General features: G+C 45.5%; 1 protein-coding gene across 1 annotated transcript in view; it reads left to right on the top strand.

The window, feature by feature from the left end:
• The window catches only part of LOC143294658 (uncharacterized), a 149,613-nt gene that overhangs the window by 110,340 nt on the left and 23,404 nt on the right, over positions 1-15,869 (top strand). Inside the window, exons 10-11 of the mRNA XM_076606036.1 lie at positions 8,320-8,732; positions 12,698-12,791. Of these exons, the coding sequence (XP_076462151.1) occupies positions 8,320-8,732; positions 12,698-12,791 (507 nt within the window). The remainder of the gene's footprint in view (positions 1-8,319; positions 8,733-12,697; positions 12,792-15,869) is intronic.

Here is a 15,869-nt window from a genome sequence, read left to right as displayed (position 1 = left end):
ATTCAGTGAGAGGCCAGTTGTAAGCCATATACAGGCTGTAGAGAGGCCAGTTGTAAGCCATATACAGGCTGTAGAGAGGCCAGTTGTAAGCCATGTACAGGCTGTAGAGAGGCCAACTGTAAGCCATATACAGGCTGTAGAGAGGCCAGTTGTAAGCCATATACAGGCTGTAGAGAGGCCAGTTGTAAGCCATATACAGGCTGTAGAGAGGCCAGTTGTAAGCCATATACAGGCTGTAGAGAGGCCAGTTGTAAGCCATATACAGGCTGTAGAGAGGCCAACTGTAAGCCATATACAGGCTGTAGAGAGGCCAGTTGTAAGCCATATACAGGCTGTAGAGAGGCCAACTGTAAGCCATATACAGGCTGTAGAGAGGCCAGTTGTAAGCCATATACAGGCTGAAGAGAGGCATACTGTAAGCCATATACAGGCTGAAGAGAGGCATACTGTAAGCCATATACAGGCTGAAGAGAGGCATACTGTAAGTCATATACAGGCTGTAGAGAGGCATACTGTAAGCCATGTACAGGTTGTAGAGAGGCCAGTTGTAAGCTAAATACAGGCTGTAGAGAGGCCAGTTGTAAGCCATGTACAGGCTGTAGAGAGGCCAGTTGTAAGCCATATACAGGCTGTAGAGAGGCCAGTTGTAAGCTATATACAGGCTGTAGAGAGGCCAATTGTAAGCCATATACAGGCTGTAGAGAGGCCAGTTGTAAGCCATATACAGGCTGTAGAGAGGCCAGTTGTAAGCCATATACAGGCTGTAGAGAAGATAAGATAAGAATAAGATAAGAATAACTTTATTATCTCCAACTGGAGAAATTTGGTCAGGTGCATTATCACAACATAGACAAGTAAACAACATGGGGACCATAACTGTAAAAGCCAACAACAGCCCCAACAAATATTACGAAGATACAAATGTAAAAAATATCACATACATCGTTTCATACATACATCCACACACTGCAGGTAATAACTAGTATTCTTAATGTAAAAACAGAAAAAAATAAGAAACATTATTTGAATATAATTATAAACATAGCCAGTTGTAAGCTATATACAGGCTGTAGAGAGGCCAGTTGTAAGCTATATACAGGCTGTAGAGAGGCCAGTTGTAAGCCATATACAGGCTGTAGAGAGGCCAGTTGTAAGCCATATACAGGCTGTAGAGAGGCCAGTTGTAAGCCATATGCAGGCTGTAGAGAGGCCAGTTGTAAGCCATATGCAGGCTGTAGAGAGGCCAGTTGTAAGCCATATGCAGGCTGAAGAGAGGCCAACTGTAAGCCATGTACAGGCTGTAGAGAGGCCAGTTGTAAGCCATATGCAGGCTGTAGAGAGGCCAGTTGTAAGCCATATGCAGGCTGAAGAGAGGCCAGTTGTAAGCCATATGCAGGCTGAAGAGAGGCCAACTGTAAGCCATGTACAGGCTGTAGAGAGGCCAACTGTAAGCCATATGCAGGCTGTAGAGAGGCCAGTTGTAAGCCATATACAGGCTGTAGAGAGGCCAGTTGTAAGCCATGTACAGGCTGTAGAGAGGCCAGTTGTAAGCCATATACAGGCTGTAGAGAGGCCAATTGTAAGCCATATACAGGCTGAAGAGAGGCCAGTTGTAAGCCATATGCAGGCTGTAGAGAGGCCAATTGTAAGCCATATACAGGCTGAAGAGAGGCCAACTGTAAGCCATATACAGGCTGTAGAGAGGCCAGTTGTAAGCCATGTACAGGCTGTAGAGAGGCCAGTTGTAAGCCATATACAGGCTGTAGAGAGGCCAGTTGTAAGCCATATACAGGCTGTAGAGAGGCCAGTTGTAAGCCATGTACAGGTTGTAGAGAGGCCAGTTGTAAGCCATATACAGGCTGTAGAGAGGCCAGTTGTAAGCCATATACAGGCTGTAGAGAGGCCAACTGTAAGCCATATACAGGCTGTAGAGAGGCCAGTTGTAAGCCATATGCAGGCTGTTGAATTCAGTTCAGTTCCGTTGATCAAGGAGGTGTCACTGCGTTCGGACAAATCCATATACTCTACCGCTACACCACAACTGCTGACAGGCAGATGACTGACCAGCAGGGTAACCCAACACTTAGTCAGGCCTCCAGGGACATGATATGAACTGAGAGAAATAGACAAACAAACAAAAAAAAACATGAATATATAGATAAATAAGTAAATGAATGAATGAATAAATGAATAGATAGACAGATAGATAGATAGATAGATAAAGATAGAAATGCAGCCTGTGTGATTTAAATCACCTTTCGATTTTAGAAAAAAAAAGAAGTTATGAAAACATACCTGGTTGCTTTTATAAAGTGGTCTAGAACTTTATGTGAACCGTGTATGATTGTTATTGTCACAGCATGGTCGTTGTCTCATCTGTTTGACAGGTGAATAAGTAAGCTGTGTGTGTGTGTGTGTGTGTGTGTGTGTGTGTGTGTGTGTGTGTGCGTGCGTGTGCGTGCGTGCCGTACAACCAGTCTCTCAGTATAAGAAACATCATTCTGCTATCGCCTAGCTGGGACCTGCACGATATTAGACACAAACATTGCACAGCCCGCTTCTTGAAGACCTTGTTCCGAAATGCAGGCCATCCCAAATTTCATTTTCTCAAGGGCTGGTCACTGCACTGCGTTCGGACAAATCCATCTGATGTCTGACCAGCAACCAGCATAACCCAACGCGCTTTGTCACGCCTTTGAGTGCATGCATATCTATCTGTGTACCTACCAGAGTGGGATTTGTTTTTACAGAAGTTTGCCCAGAGGACAACGCTTCTGTTGCCATGGGGTCTGTGGGTTTTGTTTGTTTTTTGTTTGTTTTTCTTCCTGCTTTCAGTGCGCAGATGCATGCTACACACGGGACCTCGGATTTCCGTCCAGTCTGAATGACTAGACTCTCAGCATGATTTTTCCAGTCAGACTTAGGGGGGAAAGGGCGAGAGCGGAATACGAACCCCGACCCTCACGGACATTGTATGGGCAGACAGGGGTCATAACCACTCAGTCACTTTCCTCCTGTGCTGCCCCTGGGATCTGCTGCCCCTGGGATCTGCTGCCCAACGTCAGGCACAACGCACAGCTTGCAGCCAGTTCCATGGAGACCTTGTTCCGAGGTGTAGGCTGTGTCCACACACTGCTGGTTCTTTTCCGCAGTTCATGAAGGACGCAACATGTTTTTCATTTGGTTTGAAGTGACGTGGACTGAGGGGGTTCACTTGTGTTCAGTTCAATTCAGTTCAGTTACTCAAGGAGGTGTCACAACATTAGGACAAATCCGTAAATGGCCTACACCACATCTGCAAAGCAGATGCCTGATCAGCAGTGTCACCCAACGTCATCAGCAGTGTCACCCAACGTCATCAGCAGTGTCATCCAACGTCATCAGCAGTGTCATCCAACGTCATCAGCAGTGTCACCCAACTCATCAGCAGTGTCACCCAACGGCATCAGCAGTGTCACCCAACGCATCAGCAGTGTCACCCAACTCATCAGCAGTGTCACCCAACGTCATCAGCAGTGTCACCCAACTCATCAGCAGTGTCACCCAACGGCATCAGCAGTGTCACCCAACTCATCAGCAGTGTCATCCAACGTCATCAGCAGTGTCATCCAACGTCATCAGCAGTGTCACCCAACTCATCAGCAGTGTCACCCAACGGCATCAGCAGTGTCACCCAACGCGCTTTGTCAGGCGTTGAGGGAAAAGAAAGAGATACATAAACAAATAAATGGACAAGTCATCAAATTAATGAATAAATAAATTTGAGTAGACAAGTAACTAAATAAAATAAATAAATAAATAAAATCAAATAAGCAAATAGATAAAGAAATAAAAAGAAATGTAAAGAAGAAAGGACAATAATGATAAATGAATAAAATAAGCGAATGAATGTAAATACACAGACACACACACTCTCTCTCCCTCCCTCTCTCTCTCTCTGTGTCACACACACACACACACTCTCTCTCTCTCTCTCTCTCTCTCTCTCTCTCTCTCTCTCTCTCTCACACACACACACACACACACACACAGGACACGTACTTTGGAGGAAAATATATTTTCTACGGCTGTATTTGTTTTGTTTTTTCTTTGTTTTGTCTTTTCTATTCTTTGCTTTTCCGAATCAGTGTTGCATGAAACCTGGCGAGGCTGAAAACTGTCAAGGGTTCAATGGATTAACAGACGGGCGCAAAAGCCGAGTGGTTAAAGCGTTGGTCTTTCAATTTCAGGGTCCGGGGTTCGAATCTCGGTAACGGCGCCTGGTGGGTAAAGGGTGGAGATTTTTCCGATCTCCAAGGTCATATGTGCACACCTGCTAGTGCCTGAACCCTCTTCGTGTGTATACGCACGCAGAAGATCAAATACGCACGTTAAAGATCCTGTAATCCATGTCAGCGTTCGGTGGGTTATGGAAACAAGAATATACTCAGAGTGAGTTGTCAGAGCTGCGTCGTCTGCGAAAAGCATCTCGCGTATGAGAACCTGTCGCACTTTGGTTTTAGCGCGAAGGCGGGCCAGGTTGAAGAGACTGCCATCGTTTCTGGTGTGGAGATACACTCCGTCCTCCGACTGACTGAAGGCATGGGACAGCAGCAGTGAGAAGAAGATACCGAAGAGTGTTGGGGCCAGCACACAGCCTTGCTTCACCCCGCTCTTGATTAGGAATGGGTCAGAGGAGGATCCATCGTGCTGAACGGTGACTACTACTACTACTACTACTCCACAAACACCTTCTCCACCTGTTCCTGCTCCTTCTTCTGCCACCACCACCACCACCACCACCCCTCTTCCTCCTACTACTACTGTTACTACTACTTCTACACAAATGCCCTCCCCCCCCCCCCCCCTCTTCCTTCTCCAACAATAACAACTACTACTACTTATACTACAACTGCTAGTACTACTGTTACTACTACTTCATTACCAAAAGCACATGTGCTGCTGGTGCTGCTGCTAACAATTGAAAACAATATCGGGCGCGCGGACCAGTGATGTGTGTGATTGTGGTGCATGGAATGATCGATGTAGTAGGGACTGACCCCGCAAAGCGTTGGGTGTCTGGCTTCTCGTTCGGTCACGACTTGTGTGTGTGTGTGGGAGGGGGGGGGGGGGGGGTGAAGGGGGTTAATGTGTGTGTGGGTGTGTAGGGGCCTAACTGAACTTTGTTTCGTCTCTCTCTCTCTCTCTCTCTCTCTCTCCCTCTTGCATTTTCAGGTGCATCCCTATGGAGTTCACTCCATGAACACATACAAACGAACAGTTCTGTACTTACTTTCAAGTCAAATCTCCATAAATATCTTCAGTCCTTTCAACCATAAGTGACAGTTATAGAAGCGACCGTTGGCAGTAACAATGAGGGCATTTATACTTATTGGATCCGTTTTTATTGTTTCTCCTTGTTCTTGTTTTGCTCTTATTCTTATTCTGTCCTATTTTCTTTACATTTTACTTGTTTTGTTTGCTTGTTTGCATTTCTTTCATTTTCTTCTAATTTGTGTGCATGCATGAATGTATTCATTTCATTCCATCATGGTGGTGACAATAGCTGTTGTATAAGTGATATTGGTGATGGTAGTAGTCATTTTAGTATCAATTACAACTCTCTACGTGGATTTGGTGATAACAACAATGTGCCTTTAGTCATCCGGTTGTCGATACTGATGACATATTTCTCTTCCCCTCCCCACCCCACCCCCACCCCCCCTTTCTCTCTCTCTCTTATCCATCTGTCAATGTGTGTGTGTGTGTGTGTGTGTGTGTGTGTGTGTGTGTGTGTGTGTGCTTTATCACATTCTTTCTGGGGTTTTTTCTTCTTTCTTTCTCCCCTTTCCCTTAAATATATATGTGTTATTGTAGATTAGCTAGGACAGGTTGAAAGAATGGGCCATGCCTAAAATCTTAATCCTTGAATAAATAACGTTCTGAGTTCTGAGTTCTGAGCTCTCTCTCTCTCTCTCCCCAGCCACCACCACCCCTCCACACACACACAAGGGGGTGGGCGTGCGGGAATGTAAACACAGGCTACGAGTGTGGGCGCGCGGTGTTAAAACACATTACACTTCAAAGAGCGTACAGGACACGGTGTTCAGTGCATAATGTTGTCCTTTGTACTAAAAAGGCAGTTTCCAAATGGAGTCAGTGTTGTGCATGGAACGTTGCTTTCATATTCTCCGTAGTTGTGTGGTCAGTATGCTGCTGCGTGCTTTCAGGACCAAAGGGCAACTGGACCTGCCTGACGTCACTCCACTCACCTTTCGCTTTGTCCACCCACGGTGCGTCCGTTTGTCCGTGTGTTACATACACCAGTGACCGTTTGCGACCTGTGCCTGACCTTTCCGTAAAGGCCACCCATGATACGGCGAAAATCAATGCTGCTTCTTTTTTCCCTCGTTTTTCTGTCCGCGTCCACGTTTGGTGGAGTGGTGGTCTGGTGGTCAGGGCCTGGTTCAGGGAGTGTCCACGTTTGGTGGAGCGGTGGTCTGGTGGTCAGGGCCTGGTTCAGGGAGTGTCCACGTTTGGTGGAGCGGTGGTCTGGTGGTCAGGGCCTGGTTCAGGGAGTGTCCACGTTTGGTGGAGTGGTGGTCTGGTGGTCAGGGCCTGGTTCAGGGAGTGTCCACGTTTGGTGGAGCGGGGGTCTGGTGGTCATGGCCTGGTGGTGAGGGAGTGTCCACGGGTTCGAGTCCCTGCACTGAACTGGGATAGATCTTAGGGTACATAGACCTGGGGGTACATAGACCTTGGGTACATAGACCTGGCCGGCGATACATAGACCTTGGGGTACATAGACCTTGGGGTACATAGACCTGGCCGGCGGTACATAGACCTGGGGGTACATAGACCTGGGGGTACAAAGACCTGGGGGTACATAGACCTGGCCGGGGGTACATAGACCTTGGGGTACATAGACCTGGGGGTACATAGACCTGGGGGTACATAGACCTGGCCGGGGGTACATAGACCTTGGGGTACAAAGACCTGGGGGTACATAGACCTGGCCGGGGGTACATAGACCTGGGGGTACATAGACCTGGGGGTACATAGACCTGGCCGGGGGTACATAGACCTTGGGGTACATAGACCTGGGGGTACATAGACCTGGCCGGGGGTACATAGACCTGGCCGGGGGTACATAGACCTGGGGGTACATAGACCTGGGGGTACATAGACCTGGCCGGGGGTACATAGACCTGGGGGTACATAGACCTGGGGGTACAAAGATCTGGTTAAACAGACCTGGGAATACATAGATCTGGGCAAACATAGACGCGGAGGTACATAGATCTGGTTAAACATAGACCTGGGGGAACATAGACCTGGGGAAACATAAACATGAGGGTACATAGATCTGGGGGAACATAGAACCGGGGGTGGGGGGTACATAGATCTGGGGGAACATAGACCTAGGGGTACATAGATCTGGTTAAACATAGACCTGGGGAAACACAGACATGGAAGTACATATAACTGGGGAAATATAGACCTGGGGGTACATAGATCAAATGGAACACAGACCAGTTATGTTCTCCCAGAGATATGTACCGGCCAGTTCTATGTTCCCCCTGATCTATGTACCCCTAGGTCTGTGTTCCCCCCTATGTACCCCCATGTCTATGTATCCCCAGATCTATGTACCCCCAGTTCCCCCAGGTCTATGTTCCCCCTGATCTGTGTACCCCCAGGTCTATGTTCCCCCAGATCTATGTACCCCCAGGTCTGTGTTCCCCCAGATCTATGTACCCCTAGGTCTGTGTTCCCCCAGATCTATGTACCCCTAGGTCTGTGTTCCCCCAGATCTATGTACCCCTAGGTCTGTGTTCCCCCAGATCTATGTACCCCCAGGTCTGTGTTCCCCCAGATCTATGTACCCCTAGGTCTGTGTTCCCCCAGATCTATGTACCCCCAGTTCCCCCAGGTCTGTGTTCCCCCAGATCTATGTACCCCCAGGTCTGTGTTCCCCCAGATCTATGTACCCCTAGGTCTGTGTTCCCCCAGATCTATGTACCCCAATGCACTGTGCATTGTCTCCCCTTGTCTGTCGTCCCACAGGTGGAGATAGGCCGCGAGTCCCGCCAGATAAGTTCTATACAGAGTTCTATGTACCGTGTATCATTATCTCCTCATGTCTCTCGTCCCACAGGTGGAGATAGGCCACGAGTCCCGCCAGATGAGTTCTATACAGAGTTCTATGTACCGTGTATCATTATCTCCTCATGTCTCTCGTCCCGCAGGTGGAGATAGGCCGCGAGTCCCGCCAGATGAGTTCTATACAGAGTTCTATGTACCGTGTATCATTATCTCCTCATGTCTCTCGTCCCACAGGTGGAGATAGGCCGCGAGTCCCGCCAGATGAGTGGAGAGCTGCTGCTGTCCCTGGACTACGACCCCTCCACCGCTGTCCTCTACGTCACGCTCGTGGCGGCCCGGGACCTGGCATTACCAGAAGCGCGGCCCGGCATCGAGCATAGAGTGAGCGACTCGCACGGAACGACAGAGCACGAGGATGGCGGCAGCTCCAGTAAACAGCAGGTGCTGTCTCGAGGAGTGGGGGTGGATCCAAGCTCGGATGGGTCGCACGTGGGGAGAGGGGCGGAGCCTCACGTGCGAGAACCACCCCACGTGACCGTGCAGTGGGCGGAGAATGGCTACGGCAGCTTGGAAGGGGCGGAGCTAGAGTACGGGTCGACCAATGTGCCGTCGCCATTTGTTCTGGTACACCTTCTGCCTGATCGGAGGTAATGATTGTGGGGACATGAAGAGGGGAGGTGGAGGGTGGGAGGCAGTGATAGAGAGGGGAAGGGGAGATAGTGAGGGGGAGGGGAGAGAGAGAGAGAGAGGGGAGTAGAGAGAGGGGGAGGGGAGATAGAGAGGGGGAGGGGAGATAGAGAGGGGGAGGGGAGATAGCAGAGAAGGGGAAGGATAGTGTGAGAGAGAGGGGGGGGGGAGAGGAGATAGTGAGAGAGAGGGGGGAGGGGAGATAGTGAGAGAGAGGGGAGTAGAGAGAGGGGGGGGGGAGATAGCGAGAGAAGGGGAACGATAGTGTGAGAGAGAGGGGGGGGGGGAGGGGAGATAGTGAGAGAGAGGGGGGGAGGGGAGATAGTGAGAGAGAGGGGGGGGGGAGATAGTGAGAGAGAGGGGGGGAGGGAGATAGTGAGAGAGAGGGGGGGAGGGGAGATAGTGAGAGAGAGGGGGGGAGGGGAGATAGTGAGAGAGGGGGAAATAGAGGGGGGAGGGGAGATAGTGTGAGAGAGGGAGTGGGGGGGGGAGATTGTGTGTGTGAGAGAGAGAGAGAGGGGGGGAGGAGGAGGGGAGGAGGAGGGGTTGTTTGTATCAAGAATATATCAACAAAGTAGGTAATGTTCATCTAAAGCTTTGATACTGTTCCTTAGTGGTGGAACAATCCTTAAGGAAACCATGTCAAATCAGTTTCATTTCAATGTAATGTCTGTGTTTTGTTCATGTCTTTCCCAGCCACAATTTCTCTTTTCTATCAGTAGCACTGGTCTTCATGATAAAATGAGTCACCTCATCTCTCTCATCGAAAGCCACACCAAGTCTGGCTGTACCAGCAGTCAGTCAGCTTTGTATTGGTCGCTTTGAAGCAACACTCCAGAGGAGATCCTGCACTACAAGTGAGCCACTGTCACTGTTTTCTGTACAACCTCTTCTGATTCCAGAGATGAAGAAACCACCTACTGATGCATCTACTGCTGACTTTAAGTGCTTGGGTGTAAAAAAAAAAAAAAGAAGAAAAAATATATGTATAGAGAGAGAGAGGGAGAGAGAACTCAGAACTCAGAACTGTTTTAATGTCAATAGCTTATCAGCCCTAATGACATGGGGGTACAATCAAAACAACAACAAAATAGTTCTAAAAAAAGATGGAACGACTATTCAAAACATACCATTTTTGAACGACTATTCAAAACATACCATTTTTGAAATCCATTGATAAGGAATCTACATAATTTCGACCATCCAGTTTACGAAGTCAGTTACTTAAAGAACAACAGTGAGTGATGTTTTTTCTTCGAAAATTATATGCTTCGGCAATATACTTTGCCAGAGACTGGATTGAATTTTCCTGATGTATGTTAAGTACACTGCACAGATCTTCATTCTTTGCAGAACATGTTTTAAAGACAGTACATTTTTTACGAATATCAGCGTACGCTTTGCAATGAAACAAGAAATGTAACTCATCCTCCTTTATAAAACCGCACATTGGACAAGGGGAGAGTATGGATGGGTTAATTTGAAACCAATATTTATGAGCATATAATCCAAGAGATCTCAACCTAAACCTGGCTAAACTGATTCTATGCCACTTGTTGGTTACAACTGTGATATATTTTTCTATTCCAAAAACATTTTTAAACTGATAGAACCAACTGTATTTTTCATTTGTTTCCATTTCATAATGCCAGTCTTGCTTATATGAAGCTATAAGTCTATCTTTGGATTCAGAAATAAATCCTTTTTCGCATCCAACTCCCTGACACATCCACACAATTCCAAATCCATGTACTGTTAATATTTTCTTAACCAAATACACCCAATTTTCCTTCCCTCTCTCGTGTTCGTTTAATAACATAACATACGCTTGTTTACAAAGTCTCGATGCAGGAAGACTAATCAATTTTAACCAATATTTGACACATTTCACATATGATCTAATATATAATGGGTATCTTCCAGTCTCTCCATATAACACAGTGTTCGATGCATGCAGAGGTACCTTTAGAAAACGTTTGATAGCAAAAGTGTGCACTTTTTCGATATCTTTATTATCACAAAGTCCCCATACTTCAGAACCATAGGTCAACATTGGTTCGACTTAAGCATCAAAAAGTTTCCAGAAAATAGATGAATCCATGGAACCTAGTTTATGTAAGCATCTCAAACGTTCAATAACCCCTTTCTTTCCCTTCCTACATGTTTCTGCTACTGTGCTTGTCATACTGAGTTTTGTTGTAAAGAACATACCAAGATATCTATAAATATTCGTTACTTTTATTTCATCGGTACCGTATTGCCATTTTTCATGTCTAGATAGGTGGCCACCTTTCCTGAATACAATTACATTGGTTTTTTCAAGATTTACTTCTAAAAATAATCTATCTGCTTCTTGTTTTAATGCATTTAACTGATTTTGAAGTCCTGTGGCCGTGCTAGACAAGAGAATCACGTCGTCTGCAAATAACATTAGAAATACTTCGACAGCTCCAGGGATCATTTGAATTCCATGTTTACCTTTTTTTTGTTATTTCTCCTGCCAGTTCATTTATAAAAAATGAAAACATCAATGGACTTAACAAGCAACCTTGCTTTACTCCTCTAGGACAATCAGATATATGTGAATACACACACCTGTCACGCACACGTACCAAAACTGATCCATACACACCACGAAGAGCCATATAAAGTTTACCATCTACTCCACTTTTACGTAACACATTCCACAGGTTATTTCTATTTACAGAGTCAAACGCCTTGCGAAAATCGACAAAGGCAACATACAATTTTGTATTTTTTTAATAAATATGTTTGGACTAAGGCATATAACGTGAAAATGTGGTCTATGGTGCTGTAACCTGATCGAAAACCAGCTTGCTCTTCAGTGATTTTTTTCTTCCCTTTCTGTCCATTTTGTCAATCTTCTGTTTAAAATGTGAGTGTATACTGTACTGACAATGCTTGTGAGTGCGACACCACGATAGTTATCAGGATTATTCGGGTCTCCTTTTTTGTGAATATGGATAATAATTGATTCAGACCATTCTGCAGGAAAAATTCCATCGTTAAATACTCTGTTAAACAGTAACACCAGAAAGTCAACAACAGCTGCATTTGCTTGCTTCAACATTTCACTTAAAATTCTATCTGGGCCTGCACTTTTACCTGTTTTCAAGTTCTGCATATCGGGTCATTAAATAATGGTTCTTCAAAGTCACTAGCATCCTCAACCACCACATCCTCCTGAACAGTATTTTCACTATTTTTAAACACATTAGCGAAGTGGTCATGCCACTGTTGAATACTGATATTATTGTAAACAAATGATTTTCTGTTAAGAGATCTTACTGTTGACCAAAACAAATTGGAATCTTTGATTGAAGCTTTTAATCTATGCAATCTTAATTCCTCAAACTCGTGTTTCTTTTTTCTCTTCAGAAGGGTATATTCCTTCCTTTCATTTACGTAACTCTCTTTACGTTCTCTTTTATTTTGTTCAGTTTTACTCCTTTGAAAACTTTTAAGGAGGCCCTTGAAATGTTTCTTCTTCCTTTTACACTCATCGTCAAACCAGTCATTGCTTTCTTTCTTTCCTCTTCCAACTGTTCGAATCATGCAAGCAGCAGCTCCGTGGTGGTGTGTCCATCGAGATCGATGATGACCATCGTTGTCATCCAGCTGGGGGATGGGGGGAGGGTGGTGGTGGGGTGGGGGGGAGGATGCTCATGAATCTATCTGTGAATGCGCAGATGGCTGAATAGTCCAAGCTCCGTGCAATGCTCGTGAAAACAGTTCAGCACAATTGTTTACATTGAGAGTCATAGTCTTTCACAAAAGACGAAGCTGTAAGTGATTTCCCATTGCAATGAAGAAACTATTGATGATACACTCTCACTTTGCTGTTGGCCCAGCTGTAAACATGTGTCAGTGTGTGCAGTCACAAGTAATGGTCACCTCTGCCCAGGTCACGAGGAGCGCAGAAGACAGAGCCTCGCTTTCACAGCCAGAAGCCACAATGGGAACAGACGTTCGTCTATGACAGTTTCACCATCACAGAGGTCTGTGTGTGTTTCGGTCCTTGTTTCTGTGTGTGTGTGTGTGTGTGTGTGTGTGTGTGTGTGTGTGTTTAATTACACCTGTTTATTTCTCTTGAGGTAGAAACAAGCAAATAAAAGTTTGAAGGAAAGCGTGAATTCTCTTTTATCTCGCTGACTCTCCGTCATTTTTTTCTTGCTTTCCAAAGACAGACAGACAGATAGGGAAAAAGAAAGAAACTAAAAATCTTGAAATTGGAAAGCTTCAAGGAAACAGCTTTGTTGTGGTTTCATCTTTTTGTCTTTCTTTACATATTCTTCTTCCTTTACTTCTTGATTTCCATGCTTTTCTGTTCTTTCCTGTGTGTCTGGCACTCTGTCCATCTCTTCACGTGTCTCTTGGTCCTCTACATCTTGTGTGTGTGTGTGTGTGTGTGTGTGTGTGTGTGTGCATCTTGTGTGGTGTGTGTGTGTGTGCGCGTGTGTGTGTCTGCATCTTTGTGTGTGTGTGTGTGCATCTTGTGTGGTGTATGTGTGTGTGTGCGTGCGCGTGTGTGTGTCTGCATCTTTGTGTGTGTGTGTGTGTGTGTGTGTGTGTGTGTGTGTGTGTGATAGGGGAGAGAGAGAGAGAGAGTCCCGAGGTGAGCTGGGCCGGATATCACTTGTCCTCTGACGTCCGTTGAGCCTCGCTTTCAGGTCCAGTTTCCTCACGCGATCGTGTTCCATGTAATTCTGCAATGTTGTAATGCCCTGGGGGGTGAATGTGGGTGGGGGGCAGAGATGGCTTTGTGTGTGTGTGTGTGTGTGTGTGTGTGTGTGTGTGTGAGTGCGCACGTATATGTATCTGCGCGTGCGTGTGTATGTGTGTGTGCGCACGCGCGTGAAATAGAGAGATTGTGTGTGTGTGTGTGTGTGTGCGCGCGCGCGCCCGCGATTGCATATAGCAGCTATCCAGTTTTGCATCTTCATCCGTTAAGTAACACCCATGGATGGAAAACATTATGTTGAAAGATGGCGTGCAAAGGTTTAATCCCCTAGCCCCCCTCCCCCCATGTCCCTCACACACACACACACACACACACACACACACACACACACACACACACACAGACAACACCACACACACACACATACACACACATACACACTCAGACAACACCACACACACACACACACACACACACACACACACACACACTGTGTTGGAGGCCTGCAGGGTCCTGACAGCTCTAACTGATGTTCTTGCCACACGCCAAACCCACTCTGGTCTGGTCCTAAACCAGCTGCCACGCTTTTCAGCCCTGGTGTTCCTTCCTTCGTTTTATCAGAGAGAGACAAAGAGAGAGAGAGGGTTAGTGTGTGTGTGTGTGTGTGTGTGTGTGTGTGTGTGTGTGTGTGTGTGTGTGTGTGTGTGTGACAGAGAGAAATGGAAATGGTAATTTTTTTATTGAAGGAAAAGGAACAGGCACGTATCTGCCTGTTTTCATCCTACCCTCGTAAAGAAAACGTATAAACTTATCAAGGAAATACAAAGAGAGAAAAAAGTGGGAAAAATACATACATATCGCATGGCAACAACAAGAACAGATAATGGCTTAGAAAATACTCAGTTCTCCGCAAAATAACGTGGTGTGCATAGCGTGAAGGAGAGAGGGAAGGAGGAAGGGAAGGGAGGAAGAGACACGAAGGAGAGAGAGGAAAAACTGTTGAGAGAGAGAGAGGGGGAAGGGGGGAGGGGAGGAAGGGAGATAGACACATAGACAAGGATATTAAGAATACAGCATTTGTTATTTCGAGGATTCGTAGAACTTAGCTCTGACATTAGATGTTTATGATATAGTCTTTTGAAGACACCGAGACTGGAGTTTATGTTAAGTGTAGATGAAATAGTATTCCATTAATATCCACCAGAGTATGTGATACTTGTTCTATAAAGATCAATTCTTGGCCGAGGTAAGATTATTTTATGTGTGTGACGGTGACTATTTACTGAAAAATTACTTGTGAGAGAGGGTGGGGCATAACCTGATATTATTTTGAACATACATATGGCTTTATTATATCTAAGTTTAAATTTCAGTGGCAATACATCAGGTTCTATGAAATCAGAAACAGAAAAAGAGGAAGATTTTAGAATAACTAATTTAAGAGCACGCCTATGAAGACTTAGGAGTGGTTTTAGGATGTTATCACTCGCTGAGTCCCAGACAGTTGAGGTATAGTTTATATAAGATTGAATGTAGGTGTGGAAAAATATTTTTTTCGGGTATGTAAATTTTAAAAAAAAATGTTTTATTTCAGAAAGTTGATATACCTTTTTGGAAACAGTTTTACATAACATAGATATGTGATCAGACCAAGTCAAGTTGTTATCAATCAAGAACCTTGTGACTGTCGACTTCTTCAATGATTTTGCCATTTGTTAAAAGGGAGGAGGAATTAGATGCAAGAGTTTGACGCTTCTGTCTGGTTGTAATCAACATGTATTTGGTTTTCTGTGGATGCAAACTCATGTGGTCCAATTCGGACCAATCAGTTAATTGATTAATACTTGCCTGCAACGTCATGGAAACTTCAGAGAGTTTAGAATTGTTAACGTGTAAAGTCATATCGTCCGCAAACAGTTTACAAAATGCAGTGATAAATAAAGGAAGTCATTGATATAAATGGAAAACAATATCGGTCCTAACACAGAACCCTGAGGAACACCATATTCAATGGGTAAGAGAGAAGATTCTTTTCCATTTATTATCATTAGTTGTTTCCTATCAGATAAAGATGAGTGCAAGAGATCTAATGTATTGTTTGATAAGCCAGAGAGAGAGACAGAGAGTGAGGGAGAAAGTGATGGAGAGAGGGAGGGAGACGGAGGGAGGGAGAAAAAGACACACACACACACACACACACACACACACACACACACACACACACACACACACACACACACACATACACAGAATCTTTGTTGAATGGAATGGAATGAATCATGCCCAGTTTTCCACATAGACAACACGTTGTAAAAGTTCATAAATATGTGGTGTGTGTGTGTGTGTGTGTGAGAGAGAGAGAGAGAGAGCACCCATGCGTGTGTGTGTCCGTCCG

This window comes from Babylonia areolata, chromosome 20 (assembly GCF_041734735.1).
Source record: "Babylonia areolata isolate BAREFJ2019XMU chromosome 20, ASM4173473v1, whole genome shotgun sequence".
Taxonomy (NCBI): Eukaryota; Metazoa; Mollusca; class Gastropoda; order Neogastropoda; family Buccinidae; genus Babylonia; species Babylonia areolata.
Note: the sequence above shows the minus strand (reverse complement) of the source record. Positions and strands in the feature narration are given on the sequence as shown.